This window comes from Juglans regia, chromosome 1 (genome assembly GCF_001411555.2).
Source record: "Juglans regia cultivar Chandler chromosome 1, Walnut 2.0, whole genome shotgun sequence".
Lineage (NCBI taxonomy): Eukaryota > Viridiplantae > Streptophyta > Magnoliopsida > Fagales > Juglandaceae > Juglans > Juglans regia.
The window spans coordinates 36,429,926-36,446,562 of NC_049901.1; the positions used below are offsets into that span (position 1 = coordinate 36,429,926).

General features: G+C 35.1%; 2 protein-coding genes across 2 annotated transcripts; one reads left to right on the forward strand and one right to left on the reverse strand.

Annotated features, from left to right (window-relative positions):
* Window positions 1–968: 968 nt before the first annotated feature.
* LOC109009536 (translation machinery-associated protein 22) lies at window positions 969–5,500 on the reverse strand. The gene is made up of 7 exons (XM_018990051.2): window positions 5,174–5,500; window positions 4,985–5,065; window positions 2,912–2,964; window positions 2,701–2,782; window positions 2,555–2,622; window positions 2,396–2,479; window positions 969–1,381 (listed from the first exon to the last, which is right to left on the reverse strand). Exons 1-7 carry the CDS (start codon window positions 5,319–5,321, stop codon window positions 1,325–1,327), a joined length of 573 nt encoding a protein of 190 aa, XP_018845596.1. The 5' UTR covers window positions 5,322–5,500; the 3' UTR covers window positions 969–1,324.
* Window positions 5,501–15,044: 9,544 nt separating this feature from the next.
* On the forward strand, window positions 15,045–16,392 carry LOC109009155 (LOB domain-containing protein 7-like). Its single transcript, XM_018989543.2, has 3 exons — window positions 15,045–15,557; window positions 15,755–15,942; window positions 16,153–16,392. The coding sequence occupies exons 1-3, from the start codon at window positions 15,045–15,047 to the stop codon at window positions 16,271–16,273; spliced, it is 822 nt and encodes a 273-aa protein (XP_018845088.1). The 3' UTR covers window positions 16,274–16,392.
* The last annotated feature ends 245 nt before the right edge of the window (window positions 16,393–16,637 follow it).

Below are 16,637 nucleotides of genomic sequence, written 5' to 3' on the forward strand. Positions count from 1 at the left end.
CGTTACAAGGGTTTTTTCATGTCGGCACCTTGGAGAGGAAGAGCAAAACCCTCTGCCACCTTCTCATGGTGTCTATCAATTGTTGGAGTCATGATTTATTTTGTGTTTGGTTTTTCGCTTTTATCTTTCTTCTTTCAGGTATCGTCGTCCTCCCCTTGCTAGCTCCTCCGTCAGTCGACCCACTTTACAACCAACCCATGCACGCCTCAGGTGTGTAAGCCCCACGAGCCGTGGTGGGCATGCATGTCGATTCTTTCCGACTAGTTAGATCTTTCAAAATCTAAGTATAATTGGGATCCGGCCTTCAACTTCAACTTCAAGCATGTAATTTTAAACATTACCTGTATGGATATTAGGAATTTATATAATCTTATCGGATCCATAAAACTTTTCAGGTAAATTCAGAGTCACAAGTTTGGAGCAATATGGCATGGGGTTTATGCAAGGATTGTTATAATTTGTCACCTAGGAATGTAGGAGCAACCTGAGAAGTCCATCACGGGTTACTTGCATCATAAGACGCTAATAAAATCATCTCTATGAATTATCTTTTAGAGAGCTTTTCATGAATGTTACCAACAGAAGTGACAAAATAAAGCTAGGGACATCCACGTGTCAGTGATAGGAATGAATGCCCTCCTTTTTGTTCTTTTCCGATGAAATTGAGAACGTTTTATTCTACATGATTCAAGAGTGAGTCTAAACTTCTCATAAAAAGAGGACTTTCCTAATTCTAACTATTTTGCAAGAGAGGAGAAGAGAAGTCTTCTATCAATAAAGGTTTCCTTCAAGCTATCTTTCAGTCAATTCCTTACCTTGGAACCAATTACCCTTCATTCACTCCTAATTCTTTAAAGTTGCATAGGCACACCGATTTTAGCTCCCTGCGTTGTGATAAAAATCCAGGCACTTGATAAGAAAGAGAGGTTCAAACCGGGAAAGGAAATGCTAATATCAATTTACCCCAATTTAAATTGGCAGCTTCCCTATTGCTTGTCCGTGAGGTATTAAAATTAATACACACAAAAAACAAAAACAAAAACAAAACAAAACAAAAACAAAGGGCACTCAGATTTTCCCCCATGCGAAGTATATCCACCAATATAGAACACAGTTCAAACTTCAAAATAATTTACTACTCTTTGCAACAAAGATAAGAATAGATTGTTGACCGGGGAAAAAAACTCACTTGCCATAGATTCATATAACATTAACTAGCAAGTCTGGCAACCCTTTTCACCGAGATACCATAGATCCGGTTAGGAGTTACACAGGCAGGATGGAAGTTACTGCAGTCCATTTTATTTCTATACCATAGTTTCAGTCAAGCAGCTGGGACCTTCCTTCCATCTTCAATAAAGAAAATTGCTGTTTCTGGAACCTGAGAAAGTGAGAAAGTGCTGTAATTAAACACGCCCTGAATACAAGTTTCATTCTTTGATCAAGAAAAATTTTTTGATGAAACCGAAATGGTAATTAACTAGACAAAGTAACATCAAAATCATCTGACCTGTTCCTTTACCGTTGCAAGTCCAACTTATTGCACCCAAATAAATAAAATATATATCTACAGCCGCTATCATATCAACTCAAGATTTTATAATGTCTTCTATATACTAGGAGCTACAAATTGAATGTTTCATTCCTAGTATTCCACCATCATTACAAATTTCAGAGTGACCAAAGTTGAAAAATTTTCAATTTAGGCAAATAGGTCTCTAGAGAAGTAGAATTGAACAGCATTAGTGGAAAAAAGGGTTTCAACCTTCCCTTTTTTTTTTATAGGTAAAAGTATTATATATATCATATATGAATAGGAGTAACCAAGTACACTAGAGTAACCGTCCCATTTTGAACAAGTAAAACAGGGTTTCCGCCTTTCTATCGGCTTTAAGGTACATGTATGAATGATGATCTGCTTTTAAGAAACACAAATCATGATTAGCCAATGTGATAAATAAATTTAAAAAAAAAAAACTAATCGAGGTTTTGAACCTGATTTCCATGCCCCCACCTCCCAAAAAAACAAAAAACTTCCTCAAATATACATGTCTACAACACCAACAAAATAGTTTATTCAAATCAAAACATCAGCAAAAGTTCAGTTAGTTTAGGTTTAGAGGAAACACATTATTAATACTCTTATGTTGATAAGCCATGATAGGATGAGAACACTTTAGTCAATATTGGCACCCAATCTGCTTAGCTTTTTGGGTCTTCAGTATGGCAAAGGGCAAATAATAATAAAAGAATCTTAGGAGTATTATTTCAGCATTTATTAGAATAAACAGAGTCTCTAGAAATCTTTTGCCATTCAAATTCAGATGACTCGAGATAACAAATAAACAAGCAATTAACCTCCACATAACATTCAAAGAAAGAGATAGCATCTTACATCAGGCCAGCTCTCTGTAATGAACTCCACAATGTCATAGGATATGTCCCCTTGAACATCAATCTGCTCCTTCTCAGTAGGCCCCTGAAAAATGTTAATGATGTCAGAACCATTTTCCCCAGAACAAAGATTCATAGTTACAGCCAAAACTTATTATACCTTAACAACAGAAGCTCCCGTGGCAAACTTTTTCCCAAGCTTCTTCGAAGCATCACTAAGTTTAACACCTGAATGTGATCACAGGAACTGAGTTAATGATGGCAATAAGGTAACAATCTAAAACTTTAAAGAAGCATAGCGCTCACCAAAAAGTTCCAACCCTTTTACAGTGGTAATGCACTTTCGCTTGTTACGTACAACCTTTTCAATAACTACTTCTTGCTTATCCTACAGAAAAATTAAATGGCAATTTCAATTATATTGAGCTCAATGTTTGCCAATAACAAATATTACATTATTAGTCTCTTGCAAAGAGATCAATCAGAAGTGAATGGAAGAAACAATTTCAGAGCTTACTTTTTTCTTTATCTTCCCACCAGGAAGACGTTTTACTTCTTCTTGCTTTGGTGCTGAAGTAACCCCAACCCACAGAGAAAGAGAGACATAAGGGAGAGGGAGTAAAGAATGTCAGCATAGTTCGAACTTGCAAGTTGATGCCAAACTTTATGATAAAAATAGAACTGAAAAACACCATGAAACATATAGATTCTCCAAAATTAACCCAACAACAGCCAGATGACATCACAATTACGTAATGACCCAAGTAATGTCACATCTAATGAGAAGAGAAGTATAGACCTCACATATAAAGAAATGCCCTGCAGTGCAAACATTAAAAAAAAAAACACGAGAAATTTGATATCGAACTTAACGAAGCACTGTGATCTTCTTTTTGAGACAAGGAAGACAGATTTTGACATATTAGTAGCACACAGTGCTTCCAGTTAAACTGATTATATCAATTTACATTAATTTTGATCCTGTGGATTTTCAGAATAGATGACATTCATCCTAGTGGCAGGGTACCCATCCAACAAAACATATCCATGCTCAGAATCACTTGCAAGATGCCACATGTGAATGCTATGATATTATTTTTCACTATTTTATAACCCAGTAAACTAAATAAGTTCTAAAGTTAAGCCAGCAAAGCTATTAAGTTCATTATTTTTATTTGCAAATAGGTTGCTCCTCCTACAGGGGCTCTGTCCAGTTAGCACAGATGAGTCTTCAACAATAAGAAATCAGGAGGCATCATTATAAGGAAGGATTATGGAGATTCTTGTGTCCTGATTCTTTTGCAGATCAATCTTCCCTCGGTTTTCAACCATGAGTTGCAAACCACAAAGAGAAGTCTGCATGTTGCATAGCACATCACAAATTGAGTGATGCTACAAGTACAAAAGTGCAATACTAAGCATCAGAAAATGTGATACCCCATTCTAGCTTATGAGTGAAGGTGGTGTATAGGATCCGGCATTGCTTGGGAGGGAGAAGTTCTTACTCTTTATAATGATTACAATGGAACTCCAATTGTACTATTGACTATTCTTTTTAGAATATAGGCCCAAATGTGGCTTGGGCCTCCCTCTGGACATTACAAATGTTATCAGAGTCTATCCCAACTAAAAGTGTGGGACTTGAGTCGTGCCACCTATGATGGAATGGCCAGAAGAGGTCGTTAGGATTTAAGGGGGGAGATTTGGATACCAAGAATTCTGACTGTTGAGTGTAGATGGTGTATGGGACCCCATTGACTAGTCCTTTTGGAGTATGGGCCCAAATGTGGCTTGGGCCTCCCTTGGGGCGTTACATTGTAATAAAACCCATATTGGCAGTGCCATGCGATTCATTTATAATATGAGGCAGTCTATACAAATTAAAAAAACTAAAATCTTCTCAGCATGCCAAATCCACAGAATTTATGGGCAATACGCTAGGCATGACAGTGTAAGGCTCTGATTGTTCGCCATAAAAGCATATTTTCAAAGAAAATGAGATGTTTTCTCTAATTTGATTTAGAATCTGAATATAAATTTTTAATATTGATTGCAATGAAAATCTCAAAGTTAGAAGCAATAAGAGCCATTAAAGTATGTAGGCAGTGTCAGTCATGATGGCAGTGGTGATGGGAGGAATGAGACAAGGAAACTTGATGCGGTGGTGTTAGTGGTGAGAAGGGCTAGGGTTGGGGAGGGAGGTGATAGCGACAGCACAGAAAGGGGGAGGAGTAGGGGCGAGAGAGGTGGTGTTGGTGGCGGCGGCAGTGGCAGTGAGTAGGGAAGACGGAAATGATGGTGGCAGCACTACGGAGGGAGGAAGGAGGTAATAGTTGTGACATGGAGGTGGGAGGGAATGTACGGTAAGAGGGCAAAGGATCCCTAAAGCCCGGCTTCTTCCTTTCAACTCTTTCTCGCACAGAGAGTGTGCTTCGAATATCAAATCAAATAGCTTATTTTTGTATCATAAAGTAATTAATTCTTACGAAATGCACTAAAGAAATGAAATAAAGAACGAAAAATTTTCTTCAAATAAAAGAAGAAATTAAAAAAAAAAATAAAACATAACAAAACAGTAACAAAGGCATACCTGAAGGAGTAGCTCCATCTGAAGAAATACCAGTGGATTGGAACTGCTGGGAAACTTTATCAGCTTCCTTTGCATTGGCCTCTGCTCACAAAAATGCATAAATAATTACTCGATAAAGTATAAATACAAAAATAGAACGCGAAGTATTAGGGATTGATTATAACAGCGTCAATCGGATTTGTGCGAGACCTTTTATGAGATCAGGGTAGATTTCCGGGGCGTTTTGGATTAACCAGGGCTTGCATTTTTCGAAATCGGGTCCAAATTCGCAGTACTCCGCCGGCAAACTGCAGACCGCACAGTACAATACGCGAACCGGTTGGGGCTTCTCTGCCATTATTGCTCGAGCTCGTGCTCAAGCTCTCGGTCTCGCTGCTCGCTCTTTGAGAAGATACCGTTAAGGAACAAAAACGGTGCGTTAAGGCAACGCAGTTGTTTGTTCGGGTGGCGGTGCCGTTTGCTCTTCTTGCTCTAGAACTCGCCGACGCGTTAACGCTTAAAAAGATGATCGCGTTTTGGTGATGAAGCGTCTTTCGAAACGATTCGACGTCGTTTTGCGTCAAGAAAGAAGGCTTTAAGCCTAAACAACTCGTCGGCCCGTGGAAATGTTCAAGGATCTTGCAAATCATCTGGATCCTACTTTACCAGCCCAGCCCGTCAAGATTCGACCATCAATATTATTTTGATAAGTAAGAGATCAAAATTATATATCTTCTCTTCCTAATATTTAAAATCGTGTATAAGATGAACAGTAGTGAATAGTGACCATAGCAGCCTTTGCTTTTTCTCATTGCATTTCGTTGCTTTTTCTCATTGCATTCTGCAATTCAGTTCTGATTTTAATCTCCTTCTTCGTTCAGTTAGCATGATTTACACAGTTAAAATATCTAATGCTTACATATAGATCCTTCTAAAATATCTGATCTTTACATATAACTCTCAAACTGATCTTTACATATAACTCTCAAACTCAAATTTACATACAGAACAATTCAAATTTATAGACCAATTCTCAAACTCAACTCAAGGAAGAAAAAAAATTGCCGTACTCTTCAGATTTCTTCCCACCATTGGTATGCATTTCTCTTCTAATCTCACCTCTAACTTCTCCATTTTGTTTTTTTTTTTTTTCTGTTTCTCGCATATTTTTTTCTTGTTTCTCCGTGTATGTTTCCGTGGGGGAAACGGAGGGCTGCGCGTGGGGGAGTCCGAAGGTGGGTGCGATGGTCGCCGCCTTGAAGGGGACTCGTCGGTGGTGGTCGTGAGCTTCGGTGGCCACGTACGGCGGCGTAACATGAAACAAATGGGTTTCACCCATTTCCGTTCGGTTTCCGTGGGGGAGACGGAGATCTGCGCGTGGCCGACTTCGAAGGTGGCTGGGATGGTCGCCGCCTTGAGGAGGACTCCTCGGTCGTGGTCGTGACCTTCGGCGGCCGCGTACGGCGGCGGAATCTCACAAAAATGGGAGAAACCCATTTCGGTTCTCCTTCCACGGAGGACATCGATGGCTGCGCGTGGGGAAGAGTGGTAGTGCCAGGGATGCTCGTCGGCGTGAGGGGAACACGCCGGTGTTGGCGGTGACCATGGCCGGGGCTCGGCGGCGCCGGGCAGCGCTGGAGGAGAACCAGCCGTGCCCCGAATCGCCTAGGAGAGAGAGACAGTTTAGGAAAAAATATTTTGCCTACAAACTCTGTTAAATAACTATTTATATCTCCTATTATTCTATAATTTCCCATCTGAAAATGTTAAATAATAATTTTTTTTTCTTTTCTTTACAACTTTACTTTTATTCTTACATTAAATAATATTTTTTGTTCTTACAACTTTACATTAAATAATAATATTACATTGTTGAATTTTTTACATAGGTTGAACTCCGTGAAGTTGAAAGTGGAAACAAAATATCCCAACAACTAGCTACTTATAAAAGTATAAAAAATATGGATTCTTTAACTTTTTAATTTCATACTGTAAATTAATAACTGAAATAATGACTTAAAATATTTATCTAAGGACTTAAAAGGAAGGGTTGAGATTAATTTCTTAAAAATATTTAATAAAATTTGATTATTTATTTAATGATGAAATATTAGTATTTTATAAATTAAATTTGATAGTTTATATATGATTTGTTATTTATATTTTAATTATTTTAATTTTAAATTAGTTTAAATCAGTGTTTTAATAAGAGAAATTATTTATATATAAATTTTAACAAGAGAAATTATTTATTATAGTAATAAATATTACAGTTTTATAATTATATCTCTAAATTTTAATAGAAATTATTTATATGATTTTAAAAATTAACTAAATAAATAGCATATGATATATAAACTATCAAATTTAGTTTATAATTCGAAAATGTCCTGAATGTATATTTCACTTTTTTTATTTTTCTTTTTTTTTCATGTATATTTTTAATCATCATAAACATTTTTTCAAAAAATAAAAAATTTACAACATCATTAAAAAATACTTCTTTAATCACTAGGTAAAAAAAAAAAAAATAAATAAAAAATAAAAAATAAAAAAATTGGGCAAATGTCCCTTGGACGTTACCCACTGCTAGTATATATATATATATATATATATATATATATATATATATCTAAATGAAAGAGGCATAACCTATGTACACATGGAGTATACAGAAGAACACTTAAATACATTCTAAGAGTGATAAATTAAAGACAAAAAATCATGAACATTGTCCCCATACAATACAATTGCAGAAAACTAGCACATTAAAGTATGTAACAAAAAATTCTCCATCTATCATAGGATCTATTTTATTTTGTTAATTTTAAACATTTGAAATCATGCAAGGGTGTTGTTCCACAAAAAATGGTAGTTTAAGGTTGTAATTTCTCAAGAGTCATAGTTTGTATACTACATCACAACATTTATGAGAGTTTAGTGGACAAAGTGCATAATCTTTGTGTCGTTATAATAAAGGGGCGCCCATTATCTTCATATGCCTAGTAGTTATGCTTGGCATATAAAAGCCACTTTATTTGTATATTATGGTTGCGCATTTAAGCCCAGCCTAGAGGAGGGCAGTGGGGCCCTGCATACCACTCTCTGCCCTTGTCTTGGCAGGGTGGTTCCCTCGTCCGCCATATGAATTTGTGAAAAGTAACTCAAACTTCATGTCTTGTGAGACTGTGTATAAGAAAAATAATTTAGTTCTACTTATACTATTTAGTGTTTCCATTAGCTCATGAGAGTTAGAGGTTGAAGTTTTGTTAGGAGTCAATATGGTTTATTTATTTAAGTGAGCTTGTGATGCAATTTGGACAAATCATTAAGAGTAATGACTAGACTGTTGTGATTGTCCTTGGGGCAAAGGCCCAAATTGCTTTACTCTAAATGAAAATAGAGGTTGGTTATCTCACATGTTTTCCAATACAAGACACTCATATGAAACCTTGAAGTCGCAAATTAAGTTTGCTTAATGACATTTGTGGTCACCTTGTAGATTCTTTTAGAAGTCGTAGTTGGACTTGTAGACTAGAATATAAGGTTTATATTGTGAGTTTGATCCTAAGTGAGATTCTCGATGAATCACTGACTTCATGGTTGCGCAATGGTCTTTTATATATAAAAGCAAAGTCTCTTGCTAAGCGCATGTTTTCAAAAGTTATTGTACATAAGAATGCGCATTGAGAGAAATGATCCTAAAGCACCACTTGAGAGTTGTGGTTTATTTGTAGTTGACCATCTGATTTCTCTCTCTCATGGTATTGCTTATCATGCACATGATACTGATTATGTGTTTTATAATCATGTGGCGTAGTTGGAAACATTTTAGTAAGCACACACATTCACCATGGAAGTTATGGTGAAAGAAATATGTCGACAGGCTTAAATCGACCCACTTACACGAGCGACAACCTCCAACGATTAGGTAGCGTGCGGATATAAAACATTGTGTCCCTTGATGCTTATATAGCATACAAAGATGGTTGACGCAAATATATGTCACCTTAGCTAGGCTAAGATGAGGTATTTTTTATTTGTTAAGACCATGCATGGATAGCCCACAGTCCATATAGCCTGTGGTTTAACCAAATGTAAGATCTTCTTTGGCGCTTTCGATAGCAAGCAAATTGAGGGAACTCAGGTTAGACGTTGAGATAGCGATTAGATTACGATTTATACAGTGTATTGAGATTAGACATATACTCTTTTTGAAAAGAGAACTACACTGTAGCATGTATTTCATATTACATGTACTTTTACAACCAACAGTAGATGTGAGTAAATGGGTCCATACTTCATCAACCTGTAAGTTATGTAGGCCATAATTGATGACCTTAATTTATTTATGTCCTAATGAGATTTTTGATAATGTCACGAGGTTGATATTTTAGTATCTACTATTTTTGCATATTATCTATGACCTTGAACGACGTAGTCTAAAAATGTATTACTAGAAAAGCGAATGGACTGAAACTAAATGACATGAGTGCGAATGGAAGATTATTTGGTAGCACATCGATATTGTGTGTGTACACATTGTTGGCAAGTTGTGTTGCTTCTTGGGAGTTGCGACATAGTTGTGAGTACATCAAATTTTATGGAGATTCAGCATTGATCTGAGTCATTTGGACTTGATAGGGATTATGAATGCTTAATTTGATGCGACTAAATGAGTTGGAGCATAACGAGACATTTTTAGGGATGTTGTTATGCTGGCCTTCTCTAAGAGAGATTTGGTACAATGCACTCATTTTTTCTTTTACAAGTGCTCTCAATGGTTGCACAGTCTATCTATCAATATGAACAAGATTAAGAACATATTGAAAGATGCAAACCTGAGGTGATGTCTAGCAGTTATGCTTGGCATATAAAGTTTAAGCCACTTTAGGGGATGCTTGATAAATGAGATGAAATGATAATTTTGTGAATAGTAGTAAGATAGTTTGAGTTAAGTATTTATTGGGTTTTAGGAAAGGAGAGAGAAAACTTTAAATAAAAAATGTTATAAAATTATTATATTATAATTTTTTAATATTATTTTTGTTTTAAGATTTAAAAAAGTTGAATTTTTTTTTATTTAAAAAATTAAAAAAATTGTAATGATTAATTTGAAAAAGTTATAATTTTTAGTTTGAAAGTTTTATATATTAAATGATGTTTGGGAAGAAAATTAGATAAGATTAAATGAGATAGAAATTATTTCCAAACATCTCCAAATTTGTACATTTAAGCCCAGTCGAGGGTTACAAAATGGAGGGACTACCTAGCTCCCCTTTAGTGAAAAGTATGGATGATTGGTACAAATAGACTCTCTCTCTCAAATATGTGTATCTCTTTAGTCCAGCATTTATGATATGGAATATGTGAGTATTGCCCTGGTTTTACCACACACTAGATTTACGATTTGTCAATGAGATAATATCACTTCCGTTGTGTATTCTGATCCAGTTTTTCTAACAGTCATTAAGTAGGCACTAAACAATTTAACCATAAACAATAGATCGTTTATGTTGTAGCCTTACATGAACGATCAAATGGATAGTTCCATTGGAACAACAAAAATTATCGTTTAAATAATAAATTACATTCAAACGACTAATTTACAAACCTACTTATTGCAACCTCATAACATAAAGAATCAATTACTCATTTGCGATTTTGCATATATAATATATAGCGAAAATTAAAGCGTATGTTTTTTTAAAGAAAAAAAATTAAGATGTCGTAGATTAGTTTTTTCTTGAATAATTCTATACATGAATTTTAGAGATAAATCTAGACATAGTATGTGAGGCACACTACAACATTTAATAAGCATTAAGATCGACAAATAAATCTTGAATAAGTATAATTTGATCCCTATACCTTAATTAATCATTGGATCAACATACATGTCACTACAACAAATTAGTCTTTTTTTCATGAGTGATTTTTCCACAATTAGTCCATATTTTTGCAGAAATGGCTTTTCACTAATTCAAGTCGTAGCTGACTTCCTGAAAATCTGTGGCAACATATAGTACTTAAACTTGTGAGCGAAATGTATGTCGGAAATACTCTTATTTCTGGCGATTTTTATCATCACAAAATGTGTAAAATTTCATCACAAAAAGTGTGCCAATCATGGTTAACTAGGGTTGGAAAACGTAAATTTTTTTCCCAGGCGAGTGTTTTGTCGCTGGAAAAAGTAAACCATAATGTTGAGAGTTTTGTTCGAAGATGCCTATTTGCAACGATTTTATCGCCGCAAGTACGCATTTGCCATCAAAAAATTAATTATGGTCGCAAATAATTATCCACCGTGATGAAGACCACCATAAATAGACATTTGCGATCAAGAAAATATTTTCGACGATTTATGATCGCCAGAAATAATCTTTTATGAAATTAAAAAAAATACTAGTAAAATAGTATCAGAGCCTTATACCTAAAACACAAACAATGTGAACAATATATTACCAATACACTAAGGTCATAGATTAAAAATAAAATACTAGTAAAATAGTATCATAAGGTTATACCCTTACCTAAAACATATCAAGAATGTAAACAATATATTACAAATACACTAAATTCATAGATTAATAAACAATAAAAAAAATAGTACAATAACTGAAATAGACCCGATAAATCTCAGCCAACCTCTCAATGGTATACTTTTTAATAAGCAACTGGAGATTCAAATTGAGAAAATATTATAATACAAACAACAATTTCAAGGTAGTTTGAAAAGAGAGGGGAAAAAAAAAAAAGCACAAGTACTAAACCTTAGAAATATGCACTGAATGAGTAAAAGAGCAAAAGGAAAAACTTCTAAGTATAAAACCAAATGCACTTGAGTAGAGCTTAAAGCAAAATAATCTCAAAGAAGCAGTAAGTATAACACTAAGTAGTTTGGGTTAGCCTAAAAAGTTAGCCTAACACACACAGAGTTCATCTAAATGTTTTCTGCCACTAGATATCGAAACCACATCCAATAAAGTTAAGATATTAGTTTTAGAATCAGAAATCCTTAAACCTTATTGAAGCAAAAAATAAAAATAAATCAAAAAGTCATATTTGAATGCAACAAACTATCAAATATCTTGGCATTCTCTCCAAATTCTTTCTTGAAGAATTCGATTGAACTTATATATTACAAATACACTAAAAAAGAATACAAACAAGTACTAGTATTGAAATACAAACAACAATTTCTAGGTAGTTTGAAAAGAAAGGGAAAAAAACAAACAATCACAAGTACTAAACTATGGAAAAATGCACTGAATGAGTAAAAGAGCACCCCTAGCACAACCCTGAAACACAGACTAAAATAATTAAAGGAGTTGGAACCTTCCACACTCTCTCTTCCAAGGCATGTTCAAATTACTTGCCTTTATTCAAGCCTCAAATCAGTGTGCATTTTTTGGAATAACATTGAATGCACCACCTCCCTGGAATCTTACAATAGTAACTACCTTCAAAGACACAGGACAATTGTAAAATATCATAAGAACAATATCTCATGGAAATTTGATGCATGACATGCACGAAAACATTGTAAAAGAAGAAGCTAGTGCCATGGGTTATCCATAATAATGAGGCTCTCATATACAAGCTACGTAGATTTTTTTAGTTACTATTCTTTTACTCCATCATAATTATGTCCCATGCAACTTATAGACATTGCAAACATGGTGATTTGATGGTTGGTTTCTCAACAATCACACTTGTTACTAGTCGAACCATGATGTTAGATAGGTGCTCGAGTCATTTCAACATAAGGCACAAACCTCTGCATGGCCTCCTTTTCCACTTATTACAGCTTCAAAAGAAGCTGCTCTAACCCCTATGGGACCAGCTCTAGAGTGTGCTTCACCAACAGGTAGATTAGGTGCAACATGCAAGCTAAAGATAGTATTTACATTTTCTAATTAGGTTAGTTGTGCTTTCAATCTCTAATTAGGTTGCAGAACTTCCATCAAGAAGAATTGAACCTCTCCACTCCCCCAAAGTAAAAGAAGAAAGAGAAAGTTTGCAGATAGTATCCATGCAAAAGTAACAATCTATACTTTATTATTTAATGGAGAATTAGATATTATTTTCTAATGGCTAACAACTATTATCAACACTTTTGAGTCCCTCTCCAATAGGGAACTCACTATAGCAAACTGACTTTTTAACGAATGCATCCTGCTCCCCTTAGCAATTGGTCATAAACTCCATACATATTAGAAAAAAAAAAACTTCATACTCAACAAAGCTAGACCATTTACATATCTTAAAACGCTTATGGCAAGATACATGTTGGGCAAGAGATTCTTTTAATTAATACTCTAAAATAATGCATGGACACATAAATGAATCCATTAAGAAGCGTTTGAGCAAATTGGAGATCAGTAGCCTTATTGTTATAACCTATCATTGTTATACTATTTACTTAGGCCGTAAAGAGGGCAGTTATATCAGTCAAGTGAAAAACAATATAACAAACCGATTTTCTTCTGACAGGTTATGATATGAAATAAAGAAGCAAAGATGGACCAACAGACCTTTAACTCTTCACGATGCTCTTGAAGGATCTTTGCAACTCCAAGAAGCATTGCAACATGGGCATCATGCCCACAAGCACGCATCTTCCCTGGAATTCTACTCTTATGCTCCCACTCCACCATTTCTTATAAATTCAAGAACTTCAACACAAATAGAAAAAACAAAATCTTTCAATTATCATAGAAGAATCCCTACTTGCCAAATTCTCAATCTACACATTCAAATATCAACAAATCACTCAATCTACACATACATCCTACTTATATTGAATGAATAATCAAAATCTAATCAGACCTACATAGCAAGAGCATCCATATCAGCCCTTATGGCCACAAAAGGGACTCTACTAGTCTCAAACTCCTCAAAACCCAATTAGGACTTTCCCCTTTTACTGTTTTTAATTGTGCTCTTTTTATCGCGATTTAGTGTTGTTGGAAATAGTTAAATAATCATTGCAAATAATCAAATACCATCCGATACATTTAGCTGCAATTTAATACCACCTTAAAAGACACAAAAGGTGTAGGATTTGATTTTTTCCATTGAAATCAATTGCGGCGATTTCATTGTCGCCACAACAACTATTTTGTGACGAATTTTTACTCATTGCTAATAAAATGATGGAAATGAGAAAAATGACTTTTTGAGGCCAAATTTTTTGCGGAGCAAAAACTCACTTTTCTTCTAGTGGTACATTTAGCGACAACTTAATCTCACCATGAGAGATAGCTATGCTATGTAGTTGAAATTATTTGCGACGATGTAATTTTCGCCGTAAAAAGTAAGAATTAGTTGCAATTTCTGACTAGTCAGAAATAAAATGATGGGATTGTAAAAATTGACTTTTTGCGATGAAATTTCTATCGCGATAAAAAAATTTATCACAAAAGGTCATTATTTGCTACTAAATTAAAGTCGCGGGAAAAAATTTTGTCCCAAAAACTTGTTGAAACACTTGAAATGGTTTGCCCCACTTCTTGCTTATCAAAAGCCAGAACTAATTGCCATTATGGCATAAACCATTTTATATGTTCGTGAATGCACACAAGGAAATTTATTTACATGGTTTTGAATCACAAATCATCATCAAGGGGCATGCATGCATGGGTCTATATATAATTAGCTCGAGGCCAGCATGCATCCATGTTTGTCTAAGATGCATGACAATTGGCTTCTTAATTAATTAAATTCTGCATGCAACACCAGACATTAATTACCTTAACTGCTAAAAAGGATTTAGGTAAGAATGCATGCAATATCTGACCCCATTTAATTCTAAGATACTAAAATCTTCTACAAAATCCGACGCTATCTGACTCACTTAAAACAAAAGTTTAAACTTTGTTCTAAATCTGTCTCCCTTTCCATTTATTATCCCCAATACTCTTACTATATACATCGGCAATACAGCTACCTATACATACATACATATATATATATATATATGTACATATATTTTTCCCAAGAACTGCATGCATTTTCTCTTGAAGTACCAATGCCATCGGATCGTGCATGAGTGCTTAATTTGGGAACACAAATTACAATGAACAAGGAGACAGGAAATATGCAGGCCTGTGCTTCATGCAAGCATCAAAGGAGAAAATGTGACGAAAGCTGTGAGCTAGCTCCATACTTCCCGGCAAGCAGGTATAGAGAGTTTCAAAATGCGCACAGGCTCTTTGGGGTGAGCAACATTCTAAAGATCTTAAGTGCAGTCGAGCCAAGCCAAAAAGAAGCTGCTGCTGAATCAATACTCATGGAAGGAAACGCAAGGAAAAAGGATCCTGTGCATGGTTGTCTTGGTATTGTCCGCAGCCTTGAGGCCCAGATCGAGTTTTATGGAAAGCAGCTTGATTTTGTGACTCAGTGCCTTGCCCTTTTCCGTGAGAGGGAGAAGCTTGAGCTGCATCAGCGAAAGCAGAACTTGGACGCTTATATAAGCAGAAGTAGTACTAGTTCAGCTTCTCCATTAGCAACGCAGCTTGATGATGATGACGACGATGATCAACTTGATCATGGGTTTAAATATCTGACACCACTTCTGCTGCCCGAATTAGTAAGAAAAAGATTATATATGATCTCGGATCTTTGCTTTTGGAAATACGTACAGTTCATATTATAGCTTTTGGAATTTGAGAAAATCTGTTGTTTTCATGCAGCTTAGGCAGATGATCAATTTATGATTTTTTCACATTTATGCATGATGCAATTCACGAGTTATGATGATTAATATGTTTTATGCAATTATTCTAGCATGGCGAATATTTAGGAGGCACGAAAAACTCTCGATCCAATGATAAATATAATTATCAGTCAACCTTAGAAGAAGGTGTGGATGTGAAACCCTTTGACATCCACCATTTAGATCAAATGTTGGAATCTTATCAGCAGGATAGTTTTGCTGCAAGTTTCAGATCAGGACCTGGAGAATCTTCCACCTGGTACGTATGTAAATGTTGGAATTACAATAACTTTAGCACAAATCATGATTTTAATGGGAAAATATTATATTATATTATATAACATGTTCTGATCATATGTAATACGTTGTTTTGTTGATTAATTTTGGTGCAATTATGGTATATGATATTTATTTTCTTTCTAAAAAAATTGACATGAATTCATCTTTATGGAAACAACGCATGCGGTAGTCCGATCTCCAAAGCCCATGGGAGGCAGCCTTTGGAGCGTGTTGGTGAGGGAGATGCACAAAACGAGGTCGGGTCATTTACAAAAGGAAAGGACGATAGAGACTTTAAGGATGCAGAATGAAGTTTCCTTTTCTTTTTTGTTTTCCTTTTTCTTTTCTTTTGGCCACATGGAGGTGATAATGAGTAGAATTCTCGATGCTAATATTTGTTAGCAAATGATTAAAAACGATATCGTTTGGAGGTTAGTAATCTGTGAATCATGGAACCTAAAAATTCTTTCACCTTTTGTATGTAATCCGAGCTTGTGTTTAGAGTTAACCGTCTACATATAAAATAGTTTCCTCAAAAAAAAAAAAATCTACAAAAGTTTAATTAATTCTCCGTTAAAGGAAAAGGAGTTTTGAGGAAAAGTATTGTAGTATTTATTTCAATTGATTATAAATCTAAAGCAATATCTGCACAATCCACAAAATAACTGAATCCCT